General features: G+C 44.1%; 1 protein-coding gene across 3 annotated transcripts in view; it reads left to right on the top strand.

Annotated features, from left to right (window-relative positions):
* The first annotated feature begins 6,306 nt into the window (after positions 1–6,306).
* KIF13A (kinesin family member 13A) overlaps positions 6,307–17,513 on the top strand; it is a 165,593-nt gene continuing 154,386 nt past the window's right edge. For all 3 annotated transcript variants that reach the window (XM_018559634.1, XM_018559632.1, XM_018559635.1), the window contains exons 1-2: positions 6,307–6,678; positions 11,371–11,464. In XM_018559634.1, the coding sequence (XP_018415136.1) occupies positions 6,624–6,678; positions 11,371–11,464 (149 nt within the window). In that variant the 5' untranslated portion in view covers positions 6,307–6,623. The remainder of the gene's footprint in view (positions 6,679–11,370; positions 11,465–17,513) is intronic.

The raw sequence follows: 17,513 nt of genomic DNA, 5'->3' as shown, positions 1-17,513 counted from the left end.
ATATATATATAGCAAAAGGGGAAATGCAGTTTAAGACAGCTAGGTAGTTTACCCACACAATGTCAGTGAGGAAAATGCCTAGGCCCCTGATCCAGTCCGAACTCAACACATAACTCACATTCCTGTAAAATACAGTAGAGTAATCTTCAGAGCTAACCTCCCAGTCCACTAGACATGGCTATTATTTCCTCCTCCCCACACTAGGGATGCAACGATACCACTTTTTCAAGACCAAGTACTTTCCCTCAGGTACTTGCCAATACCAATTACCGACACTTTTTCTTAAAGGGACATGTGACTTTTTCTAAAATAATAACGGTAACTCAAACCCCTGATTATTCAGCAATGAAGAATGGCAACCAGCAATAGAGGACTACAGAGCCCATCAATCCATGATTATACAGCAATAGAGAATGGAAAGCAGCAATCATGGATTGCTGAGGATTTGTAGTGCTCTATAGCCGGTTGACATTCTCTATTCTCTATTTACTGTGACATACACCAATAGGAGAAGAACAATAGGCAGCCACAGTTTAAAAGTTTACTTACTTGCTCTCAGGAGGGTATGGCAGGGTCCAGAAAGGCTGTGAGGCTCACTCAGAAGTGCGTCAGTGTGTGTGTTGGTTTTACTTTGTTTTGTACCTTTAATGACTCAATAAAAGTTTTTCAGAGGAATGAAAAGTGCTAGATCTTGCTCCCATACTATCAGTTGTTAGGGAACCTACAACTAAAACAGATGAGACCCTTCATTGAGGTGAAGACCTCTGCCCTTGAATACAGACATCCATAGGAAATGTCTGTAAGATGGCTTAGGGCAAAGAAAGAAACCGGACGTTCCTATAAAAATGAAACCAGCTTAAACACATGCTCCACTGGTTTTGCAGTCCTGGCAGCCTCCCTTTCTCTCCAAGTATAGGTTTCCTTTAATCCCTTTAAAAGCCTGCTCGGCCAAAAAAGTGATATTTCAGATGTGGGTAAGCACCAGTGAGTGATACAACCCACAGGATTCTCAATGGCAAGATTTCTCTGCAAAGATTTCTCCCTACCCCACCAACACCCATATAAAAGTGTCACTTTATTACCCTTCGAATTATGTGAGAATCCACAGGGGACATAATACCATCATTAGGTTTTGTAAAGGCTGAAACAGTTGGATGGAACTGGTCATTTTGGGTATACCCCACCAGAGCCTGCCAGAAATAAATACAGAATATGATTCAACTTGCCAGCAATCATGCATCATTGGCACAATAGTTTTGGGTGGACATGGCCTTTAATTTTAAAAAAATGTAAGCGTGACATGGGCCTTAAGCTGGACCCACGTCTAGAGTAACTATTTGCTTAAAGTACATAAAAAGGAAGAGGTTTTACCTGCCAAAGGATTTGTAATTGTGTACCCAGTCTGAGATTTAGGCAGCCCTGCCAAACATCACAGCCTCCAGGTAACCTCACTTTTCTTCTACAGTTAAGGCTACGTTCACACCTAGGCGACACCTCACCTCGCGGCAATCGTGCACAATTCCACGCGGTCAGGAGTCAAAAAGGTGTGAACCGATTGCGCTGTGGGTGCCATTATTTTCTAATGGCACCCCAGTCGCATCGGGCGGTATTCTGCCCGTGCTTCCGAACAGCCGCGCGTCCTGTATCACAAAAAAAAGGTAATGGTACCTTTTTTCTGCGATTGCCGCACGGATGTCACCCCATTTAAAATCAATGGGGCCGCGCGGCAATCACTGTGTTCACTTGAACACGATCACCCGCATCCCGGGTGTTGTACGGTATAGTGCAGGTGTGAACCTAGTCTTAAGTAGACCGTTAAAACTTAGATACATATACCTATTTAAACCTGCAGACCTATTTATAAAAGCAGCAAAAAGATATGAAACGCCAACGTTGGAATTAAAATACACTTACATTAACGACTCTTCTGTCTCACCATTGGCATTGGTGACGTTGCCTGTACCTCCTAGCTGCCTTCTGGGAAGACCACATCACCAGTCCCTTCCAGGGTGCTCTCAGATCTAAAATTACTAATTACTCCTTCATGGACTTAGAAATCTGGCACAGACATAAATCGATGGGCTGGCTCAGAGAGGCATGAAGATGTTGGAAAAGCAATTGCTTCTGGTGGAGGTGGCCTTTAATTATACACTGTAATGGAAATCATGTTGCTGTTTGAAATTCTAATTGTGAAATGAATTCATTAAATCAGTCTGTACAGGACAGGCATGCAGTTTTTTGGTGGATTTATTACAAAAGCTTTAATCTCCAATGCAAGGAGCCCGGGTGACAGGAGCAAGAGGAGCTTTTAAGCTCAGCAGCGAAATTGCTAAAGAATGCTAACGCCATAATCCTGGTTTTGCTTGTTCCCACTTATAAAAGCAATGTCCTATTTATTGCTTCCTGTAGATGAAGTTCTATAGATTCGTATCAGCATTAAGCTAGCAACAGTATAATCAATGTAACTGTATATTCACTGTATCTGGCCAAATTGCATTGTTTGAGGCTCAACTAGCTGACCATTCTTAAGCAACAAATGTTCAGCCGCTCTAATATTTTCACAATGGAAGCACTCTGAAGATCCATGAGCTGTCCCGGACACCAGAGCCATGAGGTCAGAGTGATAGGCAATAAAAACGTAGAGCTTAAAATCCAGGCTAAGCAACTATTGTCTAAATACAAGAGCAATGTGTATTCTTCATTGAATCTTGGTGTCCGATTATATTTCTTTTGGATCCGTGCAGTAATCCAGAATGAAATAAACTCCTACACTTTGCCTCTGTGCAAATATTTTCTGTAATGCAGACAAGTTACTGCTGCTCTCCCTTCTTGTTCACATTGACTGGTCCTGTTTCTGTGCGGGAATGGGGACGCCGGATCCTCCACAGTGATAAAATGCCAATAAAATTCCTGCTTTGGTATAGCTGGGTCCACTTTGCCTAATTTCTTGCCGCCTCATGTGCTAAACGTTAGCTTGCCCTGAAGACTGGATCTGCACTTTACGAGGGCCCATTGGCCCCATGCCCTTTTGAATGTATTCTTTATGTACAGTTCTTTTTTAATTGTATTTCTTTTGGATGTTTGTTAAGTGTAATAAACTTTATTCTTTAAAAAAAACAACCCTGTAGATAAATCTTTCCAGCACCTCACCCTGAACTCCACTGATAGAACTGTATGGCTACCTGAGAGATCATATTAGAAAAAGCCAGCACCCCATAATGGGTCTCAGTTGTTTAAAGACAAGTGACAAAGAAAAAGTGCCAACAACATGTTCCTTAGCTGAAGTTTTGCGGCCTCCCAGGACACCTTTTTCAAGGTGACAGACGAGAAAGAGGACCTGCGAGGTCCTGAAACACAGTGGAGGAACATGTTTTGGTACTTGTCTTGAGCCCTGGAGATACCAGCATGGATCCCTGGTGACATCTCTAATCAGTTCTGGTGAGAAACTGCCCTAAATTGTCCCTTTGTTTGCCTTCCGGCCGGCCGTTGTAAAAAAGTTTTTAAGTCCCTACCCATACCTACACGCATGCACACATGCGTCGGGTGTGCATACATGCAAAAACCACGAACGTCGCAGTGAGAGCAATAGTTCTAGGGCCATCAATCACTGATAACACTAAACTGATGAGCAGTAAAAGCTTTTAAAGCGTCGCCCATGGCCAATTTTGGGTATGGTAGTTTTTTGCGATTTCGCAGGTGCGCGCACGTTTAAAGCTTGACATGTTTGGTGCCTACTTACCCGACGTGACCCTGTCTTTTATATTTTACCACCAAATTGGGTAATAATAATTGTTTCCTAACATAATGGGGGGAAAAAATAAAAACATTTCAGTAATTTTTCCTTAATATAGTAAAAAATACAAATTGCAGTGGTGACTAAACACTACCAAAAGAAAGCTTTATGTGTCCCCTAAAAAATGGTATAAAATTAATTTCAGTACAGCGTTGCATGATAGAAAAAAACGTCAGTCAAAATACCACAGCGCTGAACACTGAAAAATGGCCTGGCCAGGAGGGGGTGTAAACACCTGGTCAGCAAGCGGTTAAGGAAAAGTATCAGTAATTGGTATAGGTGAGTACCTAAGGGGAAGTAGTTGGTCTTGAAAAAGTGGTATTGGGACATCCCTAGTTTTAAAAACTGTCAAGCCTAAAATATGTATTGTGTGCAAAAAAAATACCTTGGCAGTGAAAGGGTTAAAATTATTTTTTATTTTTAAATAGCTGGATTATTTTAGGAAGCAGAATTTCAGATGAATAAAATGAAAAAAACCCCCCTATAGCTGTAACTGTCCTCATTGCAGGGTATACAGACACCTTGCACTGGTACACAGGGGCACCTAGCATGGGCATACGAGCGATCCTTGCAGGGTATGCAAGCACCGTGCATGGGTATACAGAAGATCCTTGCAGGCAGAACCGTAACTAGCTCCTTTGGCGCCCGAGGCAAGAACGGAAAATTGTGCCCCCCAACAGACGTTTGCGGTATGTGACGTCATGCGCCCCACCACCAGGATGGCATGCGCAGAATAAAGTTGGGCTCGAACATCGCTAGTTCGTGTGTTCGCCGAACACACAAACAATAAAGGGTATTCGGCGGTCTGTTCGACTGCTGAACACCCCATAAAGGTGCCCATACACTGCTCGATTCTTGTACGAGAATCACGGGAAATCCTGCGATCGTACGAGAATCGAGCAGTGTGAACGAAGACATGCGACCGTTTCTACTGTACGGTCGCACTTCTTTTGTCTAAGGAGCACGCTAGAAAACCAGCCGAAAAATCGTACGATTTTCGGCTGGTTTGAACGGTGCTCGGGAGACAAATGCCGAACGGGCCGGTGTGCGCACACTGCCCGTTCAGCATTGCGGTCATCGGAAGCCCGCCCCTCAGGAGGGCGGGCTTGCGATGATCGAGAGTACGATCTGCCTGTCCAAGATGGGCAGATCGTACGTTTTTTAAAATTACTTTTACAACCATCGCAAGGCTAAGGTCTTGCGATGGTTGTAAAGTGTATGGCCACCTTCAGGCAATACGCCCTGTGAAGCCTTAATTGGCTAAAGGCTTGCTGGACATTACCCAATCAGGGCTCAGTACTCTGTAAGATGACTTTGCCCAATCATGGCTCCCGTCAGATGACATGAAACTGTACACAGTTGGGCGGAGCTATGTGTCACCGCTAGCTCCGCCCAATTGTTTAGGTTTCGCCGGCATCCTTAAAAATGCCATTATGCGGTTCCACCCTGACTTTACTGGTTTGCAGCATTCTGGCTTGGCTGCCATTTTACTCACCTGTGTTTCCTTCTTTGCCTAAGCAGACTCTGGAACGTTGCTCACTACTCCCAGGCTCCCTCTTATGGCCTGACAGGAGAGCATCATCTGAGAGAGTCAGATGGGAGTTTCCTGTCTCCGAGTGATGATGTCACCCCACTCACTATATATAAACCACTCAGTCCAGTCTGACCTTGCCTTTGTGTGGTCTTCCTGCTGCTCTCAGTATGACCCGATCATGGCTGACGGTCTCCTCTGCTCCTGATGACGCTGATCTCTAAGTTCCTGACCTGGCTTGGACCAGGGGCTTTGGGGAAATATCAGGCTTTTAAACAGACCCCCTGACATTTCCCTTTTGAAGTAGAAAAAGAGATTGGAGGACACAGAGTCCTCTGCCCATGCAGGCGGGGGAAAGCAGCGGGGGTCCGAGGAGAAGCTAGAGCCTGTGCCACTAATTCTCCCTGCTGAGACCCAGGCTATGTTGGCCGCCTGGCGCTCCTATTGCCAATGGTGCCCTGTGCTCGCCAAGGCAACAGGGGCAAGGGGATGCAGCCAGGCCGGCCCTGGCTGCACCTCCTCTCAGCTGCGCCTGAGGTGAGTGCCTCACTCGCCCCATTGTAGCTACAGCCCTGCTTTCAGGGTATACAGGCACCTTGCATTGGTACACAGGGGCACCTGGCATGGGTACACAGGCGATCCTTGCAGGGTACACAGGCGATCCTTGCAGGGTGCTGCGCCTGAGGTGAGTGCCTCACTCGCCCCATTGTAGCTACAGCCCTGCTTTCAGGGTATACAGGCACCTTGCATTGGTACACAGGGGCACCTGGCATGGGTACACAGGCGATCCTTGCAGGGTACACAGGCGATCCTTGCAGGGTACACAGGCGATCCTTGCAGGGTACACAGGCGATCCTTGCATAGCTGTAGCCTGTGCTGGAATCGCCATGGTATAGGGCTTGTGTCCTGTAGGTGGCATGTTGCATCCTTGTATGGATGGAGCCAGCCTGAATCCCAGAAAAAGGAGGAGGAAGAGGAGGGAGGGGCGGCCTGGCAGCAGCAGCCCGGCCATAGAGCAGCTCCAGCCTGCACTGAGATGGTAATGGCGTCAGGAGCAGGGCTGGGATTCCTCCTCTACTCATAGGGATACGGAGGAGGGAAAGCGATCTCTGCTCGGGGCTCCATCGTGATGGGCGATCTACCTGATGGAGTGATACTTCCTGCGCTACACCACACCGGGCGACATCTGCTGCACCGATCTGCGGATTTCTATAAACACTTCATCTGAATCGGATACTCTGTGGCCCCGCGGTGGGGGGCTGCTCATCCATCAGGATCGTCCACTGATCGGATGTTAAAATGTCGGATAGCAAGGTGAAAGTGGCCGTGAGAGTCCGGCCCATGAACCGGAGAGGTAATAAGGGCTTTATATTGGGGAGGGGAGCTCGGCAAAGTCTTGATGAGTAGATGAAAGTAACTCATTCTGTGCCAGGCTGCAGCACAGCCGAACAGACGGAGCCCCGATCACAGGGGAGATCCTGCCATGGGGCTGTTATGGCAAGTGTCAACGGGAGGTGGTGATACGACACTTGTCCGGCAAACAGGACAAAACTTCTTCAGAAAAGTTTATGGGGCGGATGATGGTTCTGGCTTAGGTGCAGTTGTCAGCGTTAGGTGGTGAAAACAAGTGTAAGATGACCTCTAACCTTTCCATGAGGTTCACCATTATACACCTTACAATTTCTGTACAATCAGATTTAGAGCTATCAAAACTATGTAATATGAGGACCAACCTAACCTATCCAATCAGCATCAAGACTGGTCCTTCTATTACATACTTATTGGTAGATCTAAAGGAGATCGTACAACCCAATTATGTGTGCTGTGAACGTTACTCTAAACAGTTAACCCAATCCACCTCTTTTCCTTTAAATTAACCCTTAGCAATCAACCTAATACACAACATAAAATTAACCCTTATCAGTTAACCTAATACTTGACATTACCTAGATCCGGGGTAGGCAACCTTGCTCTCCATCTGTGCCTAAACTACAAATCCCCTGACCTAGATCCTAGAATTAACCCAATAATATCTGACAACCTAAACCTCTAAAAATTTACCCTTAACAGTTAGCCCAATAATACCCGACAATCTGAAACCCTAAAATTAACCCTTAATAGTTAACCCAATACCTGACAACCTCAGACTGTAAGATTAACCCTTAACGGTTAACCCAATAATACCTGACATAACGTATATTCACTAAATTAATCCTGAGGGCTGGTTCACACCATGTGCAGTGACCTGTGTTTTTCTGCACTTGATCAATGCAGGTCACTGCAAGGACACTGGCTTTGTATATGCCTCGTTCACACCACAACACTATGGAGATGCGTGTTGCAGTGAGTTGTTTGAAATGCAGCATGTATGCATTTTAATGCAGTGCACATGAATGCATGTAAACACAACCCACAGCAACTGAAGCAAAAACAAATATTCTGACCTCTTCAGGAAATAGGACAACATAAAAACAATATGGCAACCGGCATAACATTGCAATGCGCATGAAAATGCTTGTTGATACACACAAAGGCACATGCATTTTTGATATGTTGCGTTGAATTTTTATGTACTGTATGGTGTGAAAGGGCCTTAAATGAAATCCTGAGAGCTAAACATATCCGCCCTGCTTAGCCTAATCCTTATAATGAACACTTATCCTAACTCTACTACTTAACTCAAGTCCCCATTAACCCATAACAATAACCCCTAACTCTTCACACTAACCTTTACCTAACCCGTAACCTCCACCCTTACACTAATTCAACCCCTGTATACATAATGTAATCAGTGCAAAACATTGCTGTTCCGGTGCCAAGATTCTCTACACCAAAAACAAATGGTTCATAGATGGTGGTCCTGCTTTTTATTCAAAGCCAGGCAGCTTTTGACAGCAGCGTGGTGACCGTCCCATCCTGATCCTGTCCTCAATGTGACAGTCCATAGCATGGGCCATTTAGGGATGCCGGCCTGTTGTGAGCGCTCGCTGTTGTATGCAGAGATTTTTCAGCTCTGTGCCATGGGGTTGGTCGCTTGTCATTGAGAAGTGGGGAGGAAGCACTTTACAGTGTGAGAGTTGCTGTGGTCCTTCAGCAGAAGGACCAATAGACATACTGCAGTAAATGCATTGGGTCCTATCACTTTGACGGATGGTCGGTTGTCTCCCTGATGATAAATGCCCATCTGGGCCTACCTTGACTTTTCAAATATCGTAACATAGTATGTTAGCCCAAATACTGGAGCAGGACTCAGTTCACCCCTTTTAGGGCCCGTTCACATGCATTGGAGCTGCACTGGCCCTTTTCCAGCACAGCCCCAACACACAGACAAGGCAATGTGCCTGGTTTTAAATACACAGTTCACACCTCTGCATTGTGGTGGTGGTGTGCACCGGAAATAAAAATATAGCATGCTGTACTTTTTTCAGCTCATCATAGTGCGACAGCGTATAACTGCATCGCACTGCACTGTTCCTATAGAACTTCATGAAATGTCAATCATGACATTTTAATAAAGTTCCAACAAAAAAAAAGGTAAACAATGCGATGGGTTAAGATTGGTGCATCAGTACAATATTTGTCATCACACCCCAGCAGCTGTGCGTTTTGTGTGGCTTGCTGGTGTGATCATGCTCTTACTGTAGAGATGAGAACAATGGGGGGAATTTATCCAACCTGGAGCAGTTTCCCATGGCAACCAATCAGCTTCTCTTTTCAGTTTGTTCAGTTACATTTTGACAATGAAAGAGAAAAGCTGATTGGTTGCCGTGGGCAACTGCTCCAGTTTTGATAAATGTCACTCAATGTTGTACAGGGGTAGAGCAGTACAACCGCATCACACCATGCTATGACCAATAGAACTGAATGAAATGTGGCTCGGGACATTTCATTAAAGGAGAACTATGGGGTCAAGGCTTTTCCCCATAGTTCTCCTTAGGGTAACGGGAGGACACAAACTAGCGTCCTCCCGTACCCTCAGCTCAGTATACTGCGGGCTACAGCTTGCGGTATACTGAGACGCCGCAGCTGAAGCGGATCCCGACAAATGTCTGGATCCGCCCAGCTGCCTGAGTGACAGCTGACTGCCTATCTAGAGGCAGAGCCAGCTGTACCCGCCCCCTCCCCATCTGATCCACCAGTCAGCGCTGGCGGATCGGAGGGGGGAAATCCAGCTCCTCCCCTGTCACGGCAGAGAGCTGTGACAGGATCGAGAGGTGAGCGGACGCCGGTATGTGTTCGCTCACCTCCCGATCTACTGAGCCGACCTGTGACAGTCTCATTGTCACAGGTCGGCTAGAACTATGAAAAGCACTCACCTCATAGTTCTCCTTTAAAGTTCTAACAGCCCCTGTTGGTGCAGTACTTATATTGGGTACCATAGCTGGGCAAGGTACCATAGCAAGGACAGCTGGGTTTCTCCATGATGATAAATGCCTATTTAGGCCTACCTTGACTCCAGTCTCACATATCAGCCTCAGTAGAGAAGTATTTTGTTTACCAGGCCCAACTATTGCAGTCCACCCCTTAGAGAACAATATTATGATGTTTGTGCAGGATACAAAGATACGAGCAGTTGTTTACTTCTCATTGACAAACGTGCTGGGGAAGAACTTGCCTAAATGACTCATAACGTGTCCTGGCAAGACAATTAAGTGCAGCTAAAAGGCCAAACTTTTTCTTTTTAGTTTTGGCTAAAGTGGTGAAGGGATCTGCCAGATCTTATTGACATCTGTCCTTGTTCAAGAGGTTCAACCCCCATTCATAACTAAGCGAGTTGTCGCATGTTTTCTGAAGTACCGGTACATGAAGATTCTCATCGTATTCAAATGGTGCCCTCTCACACTTGTCGTTCAAAAAATACAATGCTTTTTTTGGCCAGAAACACACGTTTTTGGCTTCATGAACTTCAATAGGAACAGCGGAAAAGGTGCGACACAAGCATTTTAGCACCTAACAGCCAGTTTCCTCCTCTTAGCAACCTCAGGCTGGTAAACAAAATGTAGAAACTGGTGAGGGCCCACGAGAGATCTACCACTCCAGTAATGCCCATTACAAAAACAGTAGCAAGCAGCAGAGGGCCTGGGTAGAAATCAGACGTGACGTTTTCTTGGATTGGGAGCACAAGAAAAGGAAAGAAAAATGATCTTTGCTGCACTCCTTACCAGGATTCCTATATAGATATGCAGAAGGGTGCTTGAAATGACCGTGGATGGCGCCGCAACATGTAGATAGTTGAAGAATGCCACCAGCACACCAAATCGATGGTTACAGCAATTAAGTGTTCATTTATTGACGTATGCTGTCTCTCGTTTGCTCCGATAGCACAAGACACCACAACACCATAGAAGGGCAATGATGTAACTGCTGATACTGCTTTCCATTGGACAAATGAAAAAGCCTGAAGTTAGAAAAATGCTTGTTTTGTTAAAAAAAAAAAAAATATATCGCCTGAAAACGCTCATGTGCGGGGGGGCTCATTCTCTCAAATTGTCCCAATCATCATTGTCACCAGATATAAAAGTGGGGTGGGGGGGAACCAATATTTTGAGTTACCACCAGAACAGGAATATAGACGAGAAATCTTCCTATGGAAACACTTGTCTGTGAAGGTTCTCATTCATCCAGGTCATGGTATATCTGTAAAAAATAAGTCAAGGCAACTAGACTTGCTGTATTTTTCTGAATTGAGAAAGCTGGTTGGATGACCAGTGAAACGTCTGCAAGAAAAAATACAGCAAGTCCAGTTGCCTTCACTTATTTTTTACAGATATATGAGAACACTTGACGCTATATCCCAACATTAAAAACATAGCCTCTCACTTCCTGTTGAGTCTACAGGACAGGAAGTGAAGGGAAAGCTCCCTAATAAGACGCAGGACAAAATAAAAGACTGACAGAGGGTTCAACCCTCCACTACTCTATGCAAAATGGGAAATAAAATGGCTTTAAATATACTTTACCTGAAGGTAGGCATTAAAAGTGCTTTATTGTTAGTCATCTGGGGGCTCCGTAACATAACCATGTACCCAACACTTCTTTGATTTAGAACTGGATCTGAATACAAAATGCGTTGTGGAGATGGAAGGGAATCAGACAATCCTGCAGCCTCCACCTGCCAACAACAAGCAAGGCGACAACAGGTAAGAACATCAATGTCCTGAGAAGTAAGATGCTGTTTTGCCAGAGGACTTCCAGTGATGTGATCTTATCTGCTGCAATAGAGTGGAGGAAATCACTTGTGTGTCACTTGTTTGTATAATGAGGGCAATCAGGTTTGCATTGGAAAGCAATAGATTAGTATTTGCATACTTTCTGTTGGTGTTTTGTTATTTACACTTGTATTGTAAAGTTTACACACATATACACACATATACACATATACACACATACACACATACACACGGAATTTATCAAAACTAGAGCAGGCAAAATCTGGAGCAGTTGCCTATTGCAATCAATCAGCTTCTCTCTTCAATCTCTACAGCCCTATTTGGTATTAATATAAAACACAAGTATATTGAACATAGTTGGGTGTGGTGACCAACAAGTGGATAAAAAAGGGGATGGAAGGAATGACTCACTATTTGCTGATTCGTAGGTGGTTAGTAGGAGAGGCGTTACCCTGTCCAGGGGGACGCCCACCAGGAGTCTGAGATCGATGGTAGTATTGTCTGGGGCTGGTGCAAACTATATAAATCTATATCTGTAGAGAAGCGCCAGGTCTCAGCTGGCCAGGCTGAGCCTGAAGGCTCTAGTGAGAGTCAGGCGGGGGAAAACCGCTGAGTTTCTGCAGCCGCGACTCACTATGTCTTGCCGTCAGTGTGAGGCGGCGTTGGATGGTGGTGTGACGTCAGTGAGAGGCTGGGAGAGCGCTGTCCAATGGCTACGCGTTTCGAGGCTGGTGCCTCTGTTTAAGACCGCTCCTATAGGGACAGAACATAATGTGTTTGAATGGCTTATCACCTCATAATGACTTAATAACATGGCAATTTAAAACGTAACATTTATTGAGAAGAATAAAAGTGGATTGCATGTCTGTTCCATTAAACCTATGCATTCTAAAATTGAGAAGAATTCCTACGAACTCTTGTTAAAAGAAATTAGTGAAATGTTTGTAAGTAGGCAACACTTGTACATTTATAGGGTTTAAACAGGTTTTATGAAAAACTACACTAAATAACTATCATTTTGTGCTATTCAAACTAAACTTTTAATGTGCAGAATTACAAATTATTTCTTGTAACCATGGTAATAGTTTGTAATATTTCCTAAACTCCTCCACATTTCTTCATTTTCATGGGATAAGGCATGAACTACTTTACTAGCGCTGGGTGTCTGAAGGGATGCCGAATGGTTGTGTTTTTTATATACAACGCTGGGACTAACCATGTGTTTATACTAAAAGCAACACCTTCTGCTCAGTGCTCATTTTAGTGGTTTTAAAGCAAACGTAAAGTAGATGTAAACCCCCTTTGACACCTCTTGCGTGTTTCCCAAAGCATGATAACACTCAACGTGATGAATCCCATGATTCTCAATGGTGCCATTCACATGTGAGCGTTGTAGCTCGAAATTGTACATGATTTTTTTTTTTTGGGGGGGGGCAGAATCGCACATTTCTGACCCCCTAAACTTCAATAAGGGTGCCTGAAAAAGCCATGCAACTCATGTTTTTTATGCAATTGCGCACCTAACAGCTGTCTTCTCCTCTTAGTAAATAACAAAAACACTCGATCATGAAAAAACACCTGCAAAAAATGCTTCAAAATTGCCTAAACGTGCTTGCCCTCAAATGTGATTGGGGGCTTACTAAAATACATTTTGGGCCCAATTTATATATCAGGAGGTATGGCCTTACTGCAACCGTTCTGCTGCATTAAAGGGACACTAAACTCAGGATGTACATCTTCAAACTGCATTCAGGTACCTTAACTATAAGGCCTGGTTCACGCCTGGCGTTTTGTAGCGCGTTCGAACGCTCTGCAAAATGCTCAAACACCAAAATCCCATTATTTCCTATGGGTATGGTTCATACCTGGGCGTATTACAGGCCGTATGAACGCGCTACAAAACGCCCTACGCCCAAAGAAGTACAGGAGCTTCTTTGGGGCGTTTGTCGCGCGTTTCCATTGGGATACAGCCAAGTAGCCCTTGGAATCGCAGTAAAATGCGCGTCACAAAACACGCATATTCGATACGCCTAGGTGTGAACCTAGCCTTGACAAAAATGTATCTTATTCGTGTATCACTCAGCTGTAGATTCTCAAATCATCTCTGAATTTGTGCTGACACTGTCCTTCAGTCTGGAGGGTGGCTACTTTTGTTCTCCATGGTCCGTGTGTGTGTTGTAAAAGTAGCCACCACTCCAAGCTCGCTCCTGAGAGGGACTACAATCTCAATACAAATTAGTAAACTAAACATGAGAATGTAACCGTCACAGGAGCAAGCTTTGAGCAGTGGTTACTTTACAACACAGGGACCATGGGGAACAAAAGCAGCCACCCTCCAGAAGAAATGACATTGTCTCTACATTAGGAGATGGTTTGAGTATCTACAGCAGAGTGATACACAAAAAAAGATAAATTTTTGTTAATAGTTACGGTACTTGAATGTATTTTTAAGACTTAACTCCCAAGTTTAGTGTCACTTTAAATGAAATTTATAAAGTACAGCAATGTGCTTACAGATGTGGCAGGAGGAGATCTCCACCAAACATGAAATGCTCTATGCAGGTTTATGCAGACAACACTCCATGGGACACCCCTGGCTACACACCACTGCCTGCATTTTATGAATGGAATGCAGGAGCAGTGTGACTTTAACAGTGGAGAGTGAGAAAAGATGTCCTTTGTAGGGATGCCAAAAGAAAAAAAAATGGCTGAGGTTTTAATCTGACTGCAGTCTCCACGTGATTGGACTCCTGCCACAGTGACAATATAGGACGCGAGGGGGAAATCTTCCCCGTTAACACATGGACAATAATAAAAAACCTGACAAAGGTTCTAAGGCCATATTCACACTTGCGATTAGGACTATATTGCAAATTCCGGTGGCAAGAATCCGAGCATTCTTGAGAGCCAGAATGGCAGGTGTTTGCTACTACTGGGACAAACTGAGGACCAATTTGTGGGGGTAATTTCAGTTTCCTGCATTTTGCTAGGAAACTAATCCTTTAAGTATGAGAACATTATGTGGTTCATTTATAAATGTTCTGTCTGGTGTATAGCGTGGCAGATGCTGTTCACATGGCACTAGTGCCCCTAGATGGCACTAATGAGTATAGGGACTTCCAATGCTCTTCAGCGCCATCTAGGAGCGCAATTGTCGTGCGAATTGCATACTGGGCAGAACTTTTATAAATAACCCCCATTGCATAGCCAACATTTATTTGCATTTCATTTTTTCAGTTTTGAACAGAGTAGGAAGGGTTAAAACAGTTCTTTACTGGTATTTATCAGTTAAGGAGATTTCCCTTCACTCTCTGTCCTAGAGACTCAACAGGAAGTGAGGGGGTAATCTCTCCAAACTGAGGGGTTTAATCTTCTGCTTTTAGACCAGGCATGGGCAACTTTGGCCCTTCGTGTTGTGGAATCACAAGTCCCATGAGACATTGCAAGACAGAGCCACAGGCATGACCCCTTGAGGGAGAGAAATTATGGGATTTGTAGTTCAAGCACAGCTGGAGGGCCAAAGTTGCCCACCCCTGTCTTAGAATGCTGTCACCTGAACCTGATGTAAATGATCACCAGCCCTCGATGAATGCTTGTAAATTCTTGTTTCTATTTACTGTATTTTAAAAGGTGCGTTACGTGCAAAAACCAACGTTTCAGGGCCACGCAGGGTTCATTCATCAGGGTGACATGTGACACACTATGCCACCCTGATGAAGGAACTGCATGGCCCCGAAACGTTGGTTTTTGCACATGACACACCTTTTGAAATAAATAGAAACAAGAATTTACAAGTATTCATCGAGTGCTGGTGATCTTCATTTGCATCAAGACTTGGTATTGCATGGCACCATCCATGATTATCACTGCGAGCACCACCATTTAGTGTATGGTCCGTGTAGGGCATACATCTGGACATTGCTGTTGTCACCTGAACACGTGTCCTTTTTGGAGGATTTCCTCTCACCTACTGCACTGATGACCACTCTAAAGTTGTGGATTTCCCATCACCATAGAGACAGTGAATCTACCCATCAGGTGGACCCAAACAATAATAAAAACCTGACCGGTTCGATTAATTTCCAACACTATCCAGAATGACAAAGAAAAACAAAACACTTTCACTAGGTTGAAAAAAAAAAAAAAAAAAGACTTGCCTGTTGATTTCACAAATTTCAGCTTTTTAGGTGAGGTTGGTAAGGAAAGCCAAGGATAAAAATAAAAATAAAAAACCCTTAGGCATCTGTGGCTAATTTTGCTCTGCAAATCCCTTTTTGCTCCTAGAAAAGGTCATTGGGTCACTTCCTGGATCAAAATATTTTCAAATACTTCTTAACTAATTTAACAGTGGATACCATTAGCTTTAAAAACTGAACTCCGGGCACCAGACTTGAAACATTAATGAAACACTAAAGCGGTAGTAAAGCTGAAAATGTGTGTCATTTGATTTTATAATGAGTCATTTAATAAGTAATGAATGCATTGTCCACTATCTCCAAACGCTATTCAGCAGACAAGTCCCCTGTAGTCTTGTAGCTGTGGGCCACCATGTTTGCCCCTCCCTTCGCTACTTTGAAGTGTATTTCCACTTTTGCAGTCAAAGAAAAAAAATGCTTACCTTTTAGATGTTTCTTTTGAGCATGCTTCTGGGCAGAGCTATTCTCTACAGTTTGGCAGTGATTCTGTCTCCAAAACAAAATGGGGAATCACCCCTCATTAGCATACAAGAAGCAAAGCTTCTCGATCTTTAACCCTTTGTTAGGACAGACAGTATTCAAATCTAGTTTACAAGTATTTGAGATCTGCCAGAACAGCACAGACATGGTTAAAGTGATATTAAAGTCAAAAGGATTTTAAGCTATTTCAAATGCTGATGAAATGGATGCTGCTCCTTGAAGTTTGAGGGTCCATTCACACTGGTGCGATGCTTTAACCATGATGGTTTTACCCTGTTGCAATGGACAGAGTAGTGATGTAGTAGTTGGTGGAAGAACATGCTCCCCGATACACCCAAAAATGTTGTATAGCAGTGGCACCCATAACGGCGGAGGAAAATGAAGATTTCTATCCGTGCCCACCCGAGAGGTTTCAGATTCCTCTTTCTACTTTTTTTTTTTAAACTCTTCTGAGGAAAGTCCAAAGTGTGTGTATGTTGTGTAGTAATCAAGTGAATGGCCAGTAAATAGTCAGGCTTGTGTATTGTTCAGTTAACGTCTACTATAGCTCTCTGCTGCCTGTGAAGTACAAATATTTGCTGACTCCCTTTCACCTGTCAGATGCCATCCATGCTTAATCACCTGTATGACCACAGCCTTGCTTTTCCTATTCAGTGGTCAGATGCTGCTAACTGTAGCAATGTCACTTGTTATGCATTAATAAATCTTAGAGAGTCAGGTTGCAGGCCTGAGATTGCTCTCTGTTGTGTGAGTTCCTGTGTCCTGCCTGTTCCAAGAGCATTTCCTCCCACTAAGCCAGCCTAAGTAAATGAACACCAGACCTACATAAGCGCCTTCTCAAACACAACTTCATAGTCATGTGTGGAAGAGATTGCCTTGGCCAATCTGTTATACACATCACAGTTTAGTAGTTGGATGCCTAGTTAATTTTCGTACACATCTGCTAATGTATGAAAGAAGCATTACCAGCACCCGAGAAGTCTAACAGATAACGGTAAATTCTTAAATAAGAGTGTTGGCTGACAGCCAAAATACCAGTGCACCAGACTGTAAAAATAGATCACTAGCAGAGCCTGAGGACCCGAAGGATGAATACAATGTATAACGACGACTGTATTTATATATTTTTTTGTTATTCACAAAACCAAATGTTCTGGTCTCATTTCATACATGTTGTATGGGCTGATACACACCATAGTTGTGGGGACTGTGCTGGCCGTTGTTTTCAGCGCAGCCCCAATGCATGAAGACAAGTTGCCTTGTCACGGATGGACTTGGTGCAATGGGAAAGCAGTGGTGAGCGCTGGGAAAAAAAAAAGTATGGCATGCAGTACTTTTTTTTT

The sequence above is a fragment of the Nanorana parkeri genome, unplaced genomic scaffold, assembly GCF_000935625.1.
Source record: "Nanorana parkeri isolate BGI_ZX_2015 unplaced genomic scaffold, ASM93562v1 scaffold408, whole genome shotgun sequence".
Lineage (NCBI taxonomy): Eukaryota > Metazoa > Chordata > Amphibia > Anura > Dicroglossidae > Nanorana > Nanorana parkeri.
The sequence above is the reverse complement of the archived record's forward strand: the minus strand, read 5'-3'. Positions and strand labels throughout refer to the sequence as shown.